Raw genomic sequence first — 15200 nt, 5'->3', positions numbered from 1 at the left:
TGAAATTGAGGGCAGGCATGCTTGCTTGCTAGACTCGTGAGAATTCATGTGCAGTGATGTGCCTCAAGAGGTGAGATACACTGTACAGTAACCTCATACACATTTTGGTGTGTGCAGGAGCACTAAGGCTCGATGGATTCAGAGCTTTTATGCGAGGATGGGTTTAGAACTGAATAGATACGAAAGTCCTGACTGATGAAATGCCATCAGGAGAGTCTCATTCACAGATGCAACAGCCCACTGAACAATGGGGCCATTGGCCAGAGGTCGGATCCCTGAGTGTCCCTCCCTGTACTTGGTGGTGAGGGGTTTTGAAGAAAAATGACCCATTGTCTCAGTCTTCATCCTGCCATGGAGCCTTAGTTGTGGACAGCAGCCTGAAAGTCATCCCTGGATGTTGTGTGCTGGCACATTGGGAAAGCTTTCTTCGGCCCCCCCAACACCCACCATGGAGAGGTATGTATTTCAGTTTCTGTGAGTCCATCAGATGCTTCAAGCTCCTTCCTGTGCATGAGACTACATGGCATGATTATGGGAACAGCGTCACTATTTAAAATGTGACATTGGGACAAATGCAGACCTGTTTTAAACTGTTGGTCATAAGGGAGGTGGCTAGTGAGGTTGGAAGAATATTCTCTTTTATAGTGTTAAATAAATAGTTAAGTAAATAGTTCACTTCATGTATACACATGGCTAATCTATGTTAGAAAATAGAGGCATTCTGCTGTGCTTTGCTTTGTGGTAATGAAGATGTCTTCCGATGTTTCTGGCTTATTTTTTTGTGACCATACAGTATAGATTTGCCTGATCTTAAGTGCATTTGCATCGCCTGAGGCTCTTGGGCTCTCCATTAGAGAGAGCTGCCCCCAACCCACAGGATTCTGTTTACATGCAGACAAAAGGTTTCACTGCTTACGTAATCATTTTCTTGTTTCTCACTGAAAAATAATTATTGTGCAAAGTACAGAATTCTTATGATACTTCATACAAATGACAGAAATCCTTTCTTAAAGAACGAATTTAGTTCAAGTTCAAGTTGTACTGCTTTCCCAGAATCTCTTCTCTTTGAGGTCATTTCCTTATAGGTCGTTTACCTTTGAACAAACACTACTGTTGGGTGAACATGATGTCTTTGGTCTTGTGTTAGTCATTGTCTCTCCTGGGTCTGCTATCGTGAATTGTTGACAGGTCAGATATCTCAGACAGCTTTGGCAGAGGGAGAAGTTCATCAGGTTCACAAGTCCATCAAGTCCATCATTGCCCTTGTGGTTAGCTATGTTCAATGTCAGATTGTTTAATTGACGTCAATCCTTACAACATCAGTAACACCAATGAATGATAATAATACTTCATTACTTATTATGACTAAACACATTGTCCTTCTTATAGTGCAATTAGGCTATACTATTTTTTACTATTTGCTATTTAGAATAATGTAAAAAGTAACAGGCTTTTTAAACTGTATTCTTACATATAGAATTACTATGAGAATTCATATTTTTCAAGACAGATGATTTGTGTGCTTTGAAATAATGGATATTACTTCCATCCCCTTACTTCCAACCTTCCACAGTGTACCGACCACTTTACTGTGAGAGGGGTAAATGAATTAATTTGTCACAATGAATCATTTTTCCATACAATGGTGAGAGTAAATTCCCATACATGGTTTTAACAGGATATCATAGATAGACCGTTTATTTCATAATGAAGTTGTGTACTAAGCGTGAATTAAGCCAGTTTCGTGCTGCATAAAACCCAAAGAGGCATCGCTTCTTGCCCTTCATATAATTTCCCTTAGCTTGCTTTTGCCCTGCACTTCAAAAACTGACTGAGCTGGATGGATGCACAGGGAGTATGTGCCCAAACCTCAGGCAGAGCACCTGATGCCTTCCTCTCAAACAACATGTCTGCAGCAGAAAAAAAAAAAAAAAAAAATATATATATATATATATATATATATATATAAAAGTATATCCTGAGCTACATAATACACAAGAAATAACTTGACAGTTATACACTGCTCCTTCCATTTTAGACATTTTATGATTCTGTGTTCTGTGCTTACAGTATACAGTATGTTGCTATAGAGACCACTGATAAGAGATGATAGAGGCGATATAACATGGGTCCTCTGGCAGAGGCGGTGTTTGTACATCTATTGATGGACTGCACACTCAGCATATGTGGCTATACACTGCAGTGTTTGAGAAGCTGACCTTATCTTTTGATGTGGCAGAAGTATGTCACTCAGCCCATCCAAAGGTTTATATGTCACAAACCAGCACAACTCTCTATCCTCAAATAACAGCACACAAGTCTTTGAACTTCGGTATATCTAATCTAGTGATTTTTACGGCATACACATTTAGTGAAACCTGAAACCTGAAAATCTATGCCAAGGACGTGATTAAATTCCACCCACTGATGATCATACCCTCTAATATGTGGCAAAGGCAGATTATTCCATTGGAGGCATTACACCTCTCCAACCACTGGTATTGATCTGAAAAGGGGTCTGTCAATACGCTTGACAATAAGTGACTCTTCAATGAGGCAATACCACACACAGTTCTGTTCCATTTCCCTTTCTTTGACCTTGACCTTTGAGTCTGCTGAATGCACATAGATGTGGATAACTACCGTGCATTGCCCAGGAGTTACCCCTCAGAACTCAGCCGGCATGGACACGTGCCGCTATGCAACCTTGGCGATTAATTATTTTAACTGAAGTCCAGCAGGTGTCTATCAATCGGTTCATGTAGACTACATTTTTGCGCGTCCACAATATGTATTTCAGAAGAAGTGTGTGTATTGCAATTAGTAAAAAAGTTTAATCTGTATTTGTGTTTTTTCCAAAACATTATTTGATAACAATCAGTCAGATTTTAATTTTTTTTAAAAAAATATTTTTTTGCTCATGTTTGTGTATATAGTTGTTCAAAATGAAATGTCGTCACTTTAATCATATTGCTTAGGTTGTCCTAAGTTTTAGAGTTTTAAGGGCTAACTATGTTGCCTAGGAACTCAGGTCAGTGTATGGCCGACTGTGCAGCCAACTCATTTGTTTTGTTTTGTTCTTGTTTGCTTGTTTTTTCAAACATTCGTCTCTGTTACACTGCTTCAAGATGCTATAGTAATACAGTATGTCTGTAGCGTAATTCTGTTTTCACAGTAGAAGCTTTGTCTCACTCAGCATTATGCAAGAAGCCATTGTCATTCAAAAGACTGCCATCTAGCGGTTCAAGAAATTGAACAAAGCATGCTTTATAGAGACCTTTTCGTAAAAGAAAAAAAGCTCTTCCCTCCGGATTTCCCCATTTTTTTTTATCTTATTGAATTAAATATCAAAGAAATTATTTCTTTGTTATTATTTTGTATCTATTTTTTTCCCTTATAATGTTTATTTGACTTTATAGATAGGGATCAGGAAATGACCCAGGTCGGAGTGCCTGTAACAAGGATGGAACGGGCAGTCTAACCAGTTGCCCCCACCCCTTCATTTAACTGCCTCTCTTTTCGTTATAACATTATTAAACGCTTGTTCTTATTGTTGGGTCTTATACCTACAGTCATGCCACAATAATAATAATAATAATAAAAAATAAAGATATAAAATAACAGTGTAATACATTTGCTGTCACTTTTTTTTGTATTAATGGTATTATGTAAGAGATCCAAGATAGCGTAATGAAAGTAGTCAAAATCTTGTCTAGGCAGTAAGCCTTTGGCAGGGCGATTCTGGATGGTGGGCTTAACACTTTATGTTCTACTGAGTTTTATGATTAAAGGGTGCTGGAGCACATCAGATGACCAATGTCCTAATCTGTGACCTCTGTGTATGAAGATACATTGGCCACTTAAAAAAAAAAAAAATAATAATAATAATTCAGTGACTTCACTGAAATGTATATACATCACACACCACTACTGGGTTCTGGCTAATTAAGTTGCTGTAATCAAACTTTCTATAATTAGATGTTTCATGTGGTGCCCAGAAGCAAAAAAAGCTGCTCTGCAGATCACTGAGGGCTGATTATAAGTGTCTGGAAACTCTAGAGGAGCGAGAGCCTGCTGACCGAGTCGAGGCCATTGTCGTGGGCACAGGCCCCAGCTGATGTCATTGACAGTCAGACTGTTTGCTAGTGTTCTCCTCCATCTTCAAACAGCTGTAGTAGAACCACAAGGCATGACTGCACCATCTCTGGCAACATTTACTCCATGGTGACTCTTTGGGGCTACAGGGGAATCTTGCCCACATGACCAACATATGCAGTGTGTGTTTACTTTATATCCACGTACAGTGAGAAAATCATGTGTTTCTACCATATGATGGCAAGCCCAGAGGCCATGTCTTGCATTGAACTTGTCTCCTGCTTTTCTGGGAAAGCTACCGTATGTCGCTAAGAAGCTTCTCCCCCCTCATTCATCTAGACACTATTAAATGGAAAGTCTTTCATATTTTCTGTATTTTGCTTTAAAATCCTATAAATAAATAAATAGATAGGCCTATTCTCTCTATTTATTTTAAATGGCTGTGTATCTCCTCTCTTTGCTTAGCAAAGATATTTAGATACTGTTAAGATACTTACAAACTTAGTTTCTGATATAAATTCACATTTGGAAAATGTTGGATATTTGTCTATGGCAACAACAACAAAAAAAAAAAACACGTGCTATGAACGTGACCTCCAAGCTTGTGAGCTCTCAGTTTTGGGGTAGTGTGAGTTGAGCACTCACCATTTGCACTCCAAATCAGACATACTTTATTGCGTTTGATCTCCGATGCGAGGCGAAGTTCTGGTGTTTGCAGATCATGCACTGTGATGCAAGTGTTAGTTGACTCGGAGACTCAAGCCTGGTTGGGGGAAGCTTCCAGGGCAATGTTGGCATCCACCTCTGGGCTGCCGTTCCAAGTCGCTTCAGTGGACTCCAGTATCTGTCAAAGCCGGCTGAGGGGCCACTGACCCCAGGCTGCCAAAGGCCTGGCTGATCCAGAAGAGACATGCACAAATGAGACTGCCACTTCTCTGAGGCTGCCCAGTGGATAGCCCCTCTTTTGATATGATGGCTCCATTGCTTGTCTGAGTGTGTTTGTAAGTGTGTGTGTCTGTGTGTGTGGCTCTGAGGATGAGGGTTTTGGGATGGCATGGTTGTTTTGCTGGTGCCTTGTGTCACTCTTTCTCCAGGGCTCATGTTAGTCACGTGGCATAGCCTGATCTGTTACATAAACAAGGCCCTCGATGGCCCTCGTCCACTTTCATCAACTTTATTTCCCAAGAACAACTCCAAAGATGACATTGGGGAGGGTACAGACAGGCTGGTGGATGCTCATTTTACTTTGAAACCTTCTTGCAGTCCATTTCGTAGCACTTCAACATTCAACATTCAGCATTCAACTACTACTATTATCATCATTCTCGCTGTTGATCTGACACAATGAAGAAATGTGATTTGGATCTTTCCATAAGATTATTTCTCAATGCAAACCAAAATCAAATCAAATAGATTTTGGATGTTAAAATTAACTGGGACAAAATGCAGGCCATGTTTGATGCTGCAAAAACTGATTTGTTAGTAAAACACTAAAAAATGTGCTCAAATGATTATATTTGGATATTTAAAATTGAATTGAGATAGTTTAATGCTTGCCATTGGTCCACCATAAGAAAAATGCAGGCATTGTCTGTCAGAGATCATGGTGTTTAGAGACCTGCGCTTACTGTTTAGGGAGACACAAGAGACATGTACAGACATATTTCCTCTCAAACGCCAACACACTTGGAGTAAACAGCGCTTGTCATGGGACCTACCATCTGCCTCTCTGGGTGGCTGGGAGATTTAGGAGAGCTATGCATGATCCCACTTGGGCAACACGTGCTAGCCTGACTCTGTCACACCCTTAAGGAAGAGCACATGGTTGGGCAGCAGACGCCCAAATGCTACATTGCTTCCCGCGCCCCCCCCCCCCCCCCCCCCCCCCCCCTGCTCCGCGGGCGCACCAGGGGGCCATGCCACGCTGAATGTATTCTGTTAGACATGCTGACACAAAGGCAAGGCCTTCGGATCCTGCATACCAGGAGGCAAGAGGGGTGGAGCCTGCCCTGTTGTCAATGCAAAAGGCAAGGATCCTTTTGTAGCCAACTTACTGCCTCATGTTTGTTGCGCGCACAACAGTCTCTCATGCTCTGCTCCTGCTGTGAGTGTGGATGACCCCCTCCGGTCAATAAGGGCATGTCTCTTTCCCCCCCGACATTGGCGGAAAGTATAAGGATTACATAAGGAACTGGGGCTGGTTTGAACTTACATATCCCTGTCAACGCTTGACTGGAAAATTTCTGAATGTTCTGTTTTTTTGTTTATATACATTCTTGTCCTCTGTTAAGATAAATGCTAAACAAAGAGAGACAGAGAGAAATCCATGAGGAAATGTTATAGAAACATACTAATGTGAGACTGCCAGGCCTGTCACAGAGGAACTATAACATTTACAATAGGATCACTTGCATACGTTTCAGGCTGTTGTAGATTATCTCAAGTGACACTGTTTAGCATGAAGCTCGGAAGCTATGTGTTAATGGCCATTCTGTAGAATATCTGAAAGTTCCCGAAGTGAATATGTTAACTGATGGGTGGGGGGGATCTGTATCAATACAGATTGATAAAAAGCTTGTAAAATTGGAGGTCTTTTGTGACTATTTTTCTAATATGCCACACCAGCCCTTTTTTTATTTTGAGTATATTGGATTTAGGTTATTTTAAACTCCAACCTTCATTGAGGCAGAGGATGTCTTACAGATCTGCCAAGACGAAAAACAGATATCTTCTTTCAACATAAGCCAGGTACATTTTCTTTCCTAGAAGAAAACATAAAAGGTGTTTTAATCACTTAGATGACATGAAAGGTTCTCGTCACTTGCCAAATTTTATCTTAAGTTACACAAAAAGGGAACACACTATTTGAAAACTGTCTCTGTATTAGACAGAGGAATTCCAGAACAAGATAGTTTATGTTTTGATGAGGAAGTGAACGTCATTTAAGCTTCGGAATTCATTTGTACCAACTCAGTTTTTTTGCAAAAGATCACACTGTGCCCAAGTGACCCTACAGGTATTTTGTGCCCTCTACGGCCGAGAGCCCTAGAGCAGAGCTGGTCCAGATTCATTCCCGGTCTAACCAGATCTACTCCTGATGCCACGGCAGTCTGGGCACCGTTCAGTGTGTCCTCTTAAACACAATACTCAGCGCTAATGGGCAGGCTGTACCCATATGCCACGTACTGTTTACGAATAGAGCAGAGTTATTTTCACGAGGCAGGCTTGCCACACACACTTGTGCTATCATGCGTTACAGTGCTTCTCCTGCTCAACAAAGAGTCGTCAGCGTAAACATACAAGCCATATGTCAGAAAGGCACGGCGAAACGCAGAGCACAGCTTGCCACAGACGCCTATCTCTGGCTCGCTGCCTAGATGGAGCGTCTAAATATTATGACACTGGATATGACTGAGTGTACTAGTGGGGCACACTCCAGCAGATCTGCACTGTGTGACAGTGTCCTCCATCTCTGTGAATGGACCTGCTATGGCAGCCTCAATCACCAGGGTCATTTTCTAGCATCTACTGAGAGCGATGCTGTTTTCGAAATCATAGGTTCGTTGGCTTATGTGATCATAGGTGTGTGTGTGTGTGTGTTTGTTTGAAATGTAAGTTCTGTGTGTGCACATTTTCATGCATTTGGGTGTGCATGTGTTTTGTTTGCATGTTTACACTTGTACACTAGAGATAGATAAAGATAAAGAGAGAGAGAGAGAGAGAGAGAGAGAGAGAGAGAGAGAGAGGGAGAGAGCCCGACTCAAGCCCACAACGGCTGTCACAGCAATTCTCGTTCTGCAGAGATCCACAGCAGCATGCACGTATGACGCTTGAGTGGGAGAGCCATCTATATGCCCAAAATAAATAAATAAATAAACAAACCATCAGTCCCCAACTCCTGAATGGACCACAGCTAATGAGCTCACCCAGCTGGGTGCTCATTTCTTCTCCAGTGTCAAACGTCCTCATGCTTGACCCCTAGATTCAGGGTTGCAAGCCAGAGGCAAAATCCCCCCTGGCTCTCTTGCAACCCCCCCCCCCACCCCCATCCCCACCACCCCCCCTCCTTTTTTTTCCATGCTTCCCACTTGGGCAGAAGGCTGGCGTAATACAAACCAGACTTGATGCAGAATGTGAGGCATTCACGAGAGGGAAAGTGGCTCAGTTCCTCCTGAGGAAGGGGCTGAGCGAGTAGCCGCGTCCTCGGTCTCTCACACACACACACACGCCGCCACCGTCACCGCCGCCTGGCCTACCGCCATGCACACGACCAGCGGCTAGGGTGCGGGGAGGCGAGCGCATCACCATGGACCATGGGCCGTGTCAGGAACGACATTCGGCCGGTGATACTCAGAAAGCACTGCAACTATGCAGGGAAAGTTGAGACTGGACTGGCTGTACAGGTGCAACTCCTCAAGGTGGGTGTTGTTGTCAGATTCTTCTTGACGTCTTCCAAGTCCTGAAACCTGATGAGTAGTGTCATAGTGATGCAAAGTGATCATTTGGAGAGGGTTTTTTAGACTTTGTTCATTTGATGTAACTAGTATCACATTCTAGTGTGTGTTGGGAGTTGTGTGAAGTGAAAAGGTGATTTCTCAGTATAAGATGCCGGCATTGCCATTTTAGCTGAGCTGTTGCTGTCCTGTTCAGTAATTACAAACATAAAAAAAAATTGGTATAGTCTTGGTACAGTTTTTCAGATGGTTGTATCTATAATTGTTTCTTTTATATATATATAAGAATTCATAGTATTTCAAAATGTAGTATTACATGGAAATGGCAAAGGCAAAATTTCACATGAATTCTACAGATTTTTTATGGTGCGGGGACATACTGTATTTTAGTGAGGAAAAATACTGCAAAGTACATTTAAAAGTTAACCATATTTTCCTTGTAAATTATTCATATTTGACTTACAAGGGTAGCATGTACCTTTACATACATTTTCCAAAATGTAGATAGATACATTGCAGTGCTCAATATTTACTCATTGCTCTCCATCTTTGTTTAAATAGTATATATTTCTCGGTTTAGCCATTAAAATGATTTGGACAGATTGTTTTGATCATTGGTAGTGTCACATCTGACCCAGAACGCGGAGTTAAGGTAACATCTTTATCGGGTAATCTTTGAGCCACTGCCCTTTCCATGTGATCAGCCTGTCCACAAACAAAGCTCTCACAGTTTTCTTAGAAGTGGCTCCAGTGAAGCAAACACACCTCATGTCCCCAAGAACACACGCAACTAGGAATTGCCCACCGCTGTGCCATCTGTGCCCATGCAGTTTTCTCCCCTCGGTGCAGACGTTGAGCTTCACGCCTGGCATCGGGCATTCCTTCCTCTTCAGATGGCAGGGGAGGTAGCATCTCGCGCATCAGCAGAATGCCATGGTTAAGTCATGACAGCAAATTCTATGCAAGCATAGAGCAACTGCTAGCTGTTGACACGCAACCATGTATCCACATATGTACTTTGTTTTTTTTTGTTTTTTTAATCGGTACAGCTATCTTACGCCAACACTCAAACATGAAAGAGATCTGGCTGATTCAATGAGAATGAAAGAGATACATTTACAGAGATCAGTTACTAGGTAACTGTGTTGCTTCTGTGGGTGACCGAGGACAAACATTATTTGCTAACCTTACATATTCCCCGAGGCGCTTGTGACCTAGTTTACCCTCGTTCATCTTATGGGAGTAAACAGGGCTTCAACTACACAGCAAATGCAAACAGTGTGAGGCATGGAATGTAGTCAGATCCACAACAACACCCCAGCACCTGCGTTCCCTAAGTGAACCCTCACAGTGTTTTCCACCCCAGGCCAAATGTCACACTTGTCTGCCAAATCGCCAAAATAATTGTTTTGCGCACCTTGAAAAACAGACAGCCGTAAAGTAGTCTGACTGGAGTATTCGCAAACTCAAGCTGAGCTAAGCAACTATCAAATAAAACAATCTTTTAACTTTCATCTTACAATACCTCAGTCTGAAAGAGTGATAGGGGGGGACATATTGCTTTGTGTGTCTGCTTCACAGTGAATTATTGCCCTTACTAATGCTTTGGGGTTGTTGTGTTTTCACAGACTGTAGTTGAAACAACTCGCTGAGCACCATGAGTTGGAGCTTCCTCACACGTCTTCTGGAAGAGATCCACAACCACTCCACCTTTGTGGGGAAAGTGTGGCTGACTGTTCTCATCATCTTCCGCATTGTGCTGACCGCCGTTGGGGGCGAGTCCATCTACTCAGACGAGCAGACCAAATTCACCTGCAACACCAAGCAGCCTGGCTGCGACAACGTGTGCTATGACTCATTTGCGCCTCTCTCGCACGTGCGGTTCTGGGTCTTTCAGATCATCATGATCTCTACACCCTCTGTCATGTACCTGGGCTACGCCATCCACAAAATCGCTCGCTCGTCGGAGGACGAGCGCCGAAAGTTCCGCAGGTACCAAAGGAAGAGCCACAACAACAGTCGCTGGCGAGACAGCCACCCTCTAGAACAGGTGCTTGAAGAGGAAGAGGACGACGACGCAGAGCCGATGATCTACGAAGACGCTTTGGAAGTGCCGGAGGCAAAGCCGGACGTGACCAACGTTCCCAACAGGGATCCGCCGAAGCACGACGGGCGGCGGAGGATCATGCAGGAGGGCCTGATGAAGATCTACGTGATCCAGCTCTTGTCCCGTGCCATCTTCGAGATCGGCTTCCTGGTGGGCCAGTACCTCCTGTACGGCTTCCGAGTCAACCCGTCCTACGTGTGCAATAAGATCCCGTGTCCCCACAGGGTGGACTGCTTCATCTCGCGGCCCACGGAGAAGACCATCTTCCTGCTCATCATGTACGTGGTGAGTTGCCTGTGCCTGGTGCTCAACGTGTGCGAGATGTTCCACCTGGGCATCGGTGCCTTCAGAGACTCTCTCCGCAGACGGAGGAACAAAGGCCGGCAGCCTGCCTTCAGTTACTCTTACTCGAGGAACATCCCAGCGTCGCCTCCGGGATACAACCTGGTCATTAAGTCCGACAAACCTGGCAAGATGCCCAACAGTCTCATATCGCACGAGCAGAACATGGCGAACGTGGCCCAAGAGCAGCACTGCATAAGCCCTGACGAGAACATCCCCACTGACTTGGCTAGTCTACATCGCCACCTACGGGTGGCCCAGGAGCAGTTGGATATGGCCTTTCAGACTTACAACACCAAAAACAACCCACAGACTTCCAGAACCAGCAGTCCAGTCTCAGGGGGCACCATGGCCGAACAGAACCGGGTCAACACGGCCCAGGAAAAGCAGGGGGCGAGGCCCAAAGCTGCCACTGAGAAAGCTGGAACAATAGTCAAAAATGGCAAGACATCTGTATGGATCTAAAGTCACTGCAACAGTGTAGATGTGTCCACTGACTGGCCATCAGTGGTCATCAATACAGTGTGGGAAGAATTACTGACTAAAAAAAATGAACTAACACCACATGATCCAGCACAATGTGCCTGATCTTAAATACCAGTGTTACTGTAAGAGTCAAACGTTCTCATGAACACTGTGGGAGCAAAACTTGTTGAAAGTTAATGTAAGTCTTTACCATATTCCATACATTCATTGAGATGTATTTTTCCCTTGTGCTAGCCTCGGCATTCTGTACTTTTCATGTATCTTACTGGTCTAATTTTAGCATGTCTGAATCATATTAGATATGAGTCTCCTTAGATATACTGTATTCAACAGTCTGCTATCAGTTTACAGTACTTCCTCATGATAATGTCTTACATCAGTTGTGTGATTAGGATATATTACACGTAGTGATATCTCTCAGAAAGGTTAGATATCATAAGGTGTGCTCTTCAGCATGAATATGAATAGTCCCGTCACATGGACTTGGTAAATGATGTTTGCAGCTTTTCGTTAACACTTACTTTCCAGATGGATGACTGACATATACATCAGAATATTTATTTTTAAAAGGTGTTTACAACAGAGTGATCATTATTGTTTGATTTTTTTCTTTTTCTTTTTTTTTGTCACAGTCCGCTGGATTATTTTAACTTCATCCATTTATATACAGGGTTACATGTTTATTTTGCAATAATAATATTCTTAGTTTTGTTTTAAATATGTGCAATCACAATTATGGATAAGGTATTTTGATGGGTTTGGGTTTTTAAAAGTGTTATATTTCAATATGGGCATTATAAACTTTTTTACATTGCATATAGTAATGCAAATTTAGATTTACCTTAAACACAATAATTGAGCTACATGGAACTGCTGACCGTAAAACAACTTTTTGTCCCTTCATCATTCATGTTTACAAATACAAAATATTTATCTTGCATTTGGTATTTGAAAACATTCTATTTAGGAATATTCATTGCAATGTATCCAGAACTACTGACCAGTGACAGGTTCACTCGAGTGGAAGAGTGTGTTCAACAGCATATTGCACATGCAGTTCTGTGTCCTGGTGACTTGTTAGCTACGGTGTAGAAGGAGCAAAATTCCCTTTCAATCCAGAAGCTTTTTCTGGGTGTCTCTTTGCACCAGTGTGTGTGTGCATGTGTGTGTGTGTGTGTGTGTGTGTGTGTGTGACGAATCATATCACTGACTCATGATAATACACTGGTATGCCTGATCTGACTGATACAGTATATTGCCCATTAAAATACGACCTTTTTAATACAGATTTTTTATTTGTAGGCCTGTCAGACTGTAGGCCTGTATTGCACAGACAAACAACACGCAAATGTAAGCAAGTATTTGGTAGGCTATGTAGTCAGCATTACAATGATTTTAAAAACATGTCAACATTCAATTGACATATGCTACTTGGTGAACTACGAGATGCATGAAAAATATGTGCATTTCCTATTTTAACCAACAATTCATTCAAGCAAACATGCCTGCATTTGCTTCTCTTACTCTTCTCAAATTCATCGCAACAAGTCTATTAAAAGAGACAGGGGATAATGTGGATTCAGTTACATGCATTGTTAAATATTTGCAAGGATGGCCCACTGCATATCAGCTGAGCAAACCTATACTGTAAACATTGCGGGTCCTGAGCACATCACGTGTTGTGTTTCACACTGGTGCAAGAGACATTGGTTGCATGTTGTACACTGAAGTGGCTTGGTCTGGGGGATGAGGCTGTTCCGTTCTGGGGCTCTGGATTATGTTTCAGCAAAAACATGGAACAAAAGTCCAGTCAGAATGCTCTTCCACTGACGGACTTAGATTTGAATGTGTGATCGCATCGCTTTAAAATTCTCTCTTAGTGTGGGCCCTGAGGAATCATTAACTAGTTTGTGACAGGCTGAACACTTTACCAAGGTTACAATGAATTGGAGAAAAAGCTCATTTGATACTGCTACTGATTTACTACTAGTACTACTGTTGTTGTTGTTATTATTATTATTATTATTATTATTATTATTATTATTATCATCATTGTTATTATTATTATTATTATTGTTAAACAAGACATGGACTGCCCCAGTGTAGGCATGGGAAAGCACCTTTTAGACACTATTTTAAATGTCTGTGCCTTAAAAATAAAGACTGTTTGTGTGGTTATTCATGCAAATGTGGAAATAAATATTGGGATTAACTTAATAATATGTTGTTCTTTTAGCATTATTCGCAGGCATCTTCTTTCCGAGGAATATATGGTGCAGTGTACTGCAATACATTATATGATTTTATTAAATGTATGTTGTTGTATACAAGAATGCTTGTATTCCTCCAGTAATTATGAATGCATAAATGGTTTTATATGTAAAAATCATAAAAACCATAATTGTAATGACATATGTCCAAGATTTTTAGATAACAATAAGAAAAATTAAACCTTGAAATAAAGGACTGAAGTATGTTCACCAGACTATTTACACCAAGTGTGTAGGCCTAACCTTTCAGTTGATTACTGCTATACAGTATGCATTTCAAGTAACCTTTTGAACTTCGCCATCCTCATAACTGGCTATGCAGTGATATGAAATGTTCATAGTATTTACTTCTATGAAAACAACTTTCCAAATGTTCACTGATTACTGAATTGTGTCATGTAAATGTTTTATTATAATTTCTCACTACAACCACTGAATGTTATGAATTCACAGTCCATTGGGACAAAGAATACTTACTTGCAATATTTAGCATTTGAAACCTAGGTAACTAAGGTTATATATTATATTATGTTCCAGATTATGACATCTTCCTCATCAATTTTATTTCTATATTGGGGTGCATAATTGAGAGCCCTACTTTAAATAGTGGGCAGAGAGAAAAGTCTAAAGTCTGAGGTCATCTATTTCCTAATTTAAAGGGATATTCCGCCATTTTTGGAAATACGCTCATTTTCCACCTTCCCTCGAGCAAAACAATCGATATTTACCTTGTTCCCGTTCATCCAGCCATTCTGTGAGTCTGGCGATACAACTTTTAGCTTCAGCCTAGCATAGATCATTGAATCGGATTAGACCATTAGCTTCTCGCCTGCTAGCTTCATGTTTAAAAGTGACTAAGATTTCTGGTAATTTTCCCATTTAAAACGTGTCTCCTCTCAAGTTAGAAAGTGCAATAAGACCAACTGAAAATGAAACCTGCCGTTTTTCTAGGCTGATTTGACATGGAACTACACTCTCATCTGGCGTAATAATCAAGGCAACTTGCAGCTACTGGCACTACTACTGCTTGTTGTCTATGGGGACTATTTTCAGATGCTGCGTAAGATATCACTGCGCCTATGGTACGTTTGCAAGTTGCCTTGATTATTACGCCAGATGAGAGTGTAGTTCCATGTCAAATCAGCCTAGAAAAACGGCAGGTTTCATTTTCAGTTGGTCTTATTGCACTTTCTAACTTGAGAGGAGACACGTTTTAAATGGGAAAATTACCAGAAATCTTAGTCACTTTTAAACATGAAGCTAGCAGGCGAGAAGCTAATGGTCTAATCCGATTCAATGATCTATGCTAGGCTGAAGCTAAAAGTTGTATCGCCAGACTCACAGAATGGCTGGATGAACGGGAACAAGGTAAATATCGACTGTTTTGCTCGAGGGGAGGTGGAAAATGAGCGTATTTCCAAAAATGGCGGAATATCCCTTTAATAC

General features: G+C 41.7%; 1 protein-coding gene across 1 annotated transcript; it reads left to right on the top strand.

Moving 5' to 3' along the window:
• The first annotated feature begins 346 nt into the window (after nucleotides 1–346).
• On the top strand, nucleotides 347–13740 carry gjc2 (gap junction protein gamma 2). Its single transcript, XM_062529707.1, has 2 exons — nucleotides 347–456; nucleotides 10178–13740. The coding sequence occupies exon 2, from the start codon at nucleotides 10207–10209 to the stop codon at nucleotides 11461–11463; it is 1257 nt and encodes a 418-aa protein (XP_062385691.1). The 5' UTR covers nucleotides 347–456; nucleotides 10178–10206; the 3' UTR covers nucleotides 11464–13740.
• Nucleotides 13741–15200: the final 1460 nt, after the last annotated feature.

This window comes from Sardina pilchardus, chromosome 2, assembly GCF_963854185.1.
Source record: "Sardina pilchardus chromosome 2, fSarPil1.1, whole genome shotgun sequence".
NCBI classification, from domain to species: domain Eukaryota; kingdom Metazoa; phylum Chordata; class Actinopteri; order Clupeiformes; family Clupeidae; genus Sardina; species Sardina pilchardus.
The sequence above is the reverse complement of the archived record's forward strand: the minus strand, read 5'-3'. Positions and strand labels throughout refer to the sequence as shown.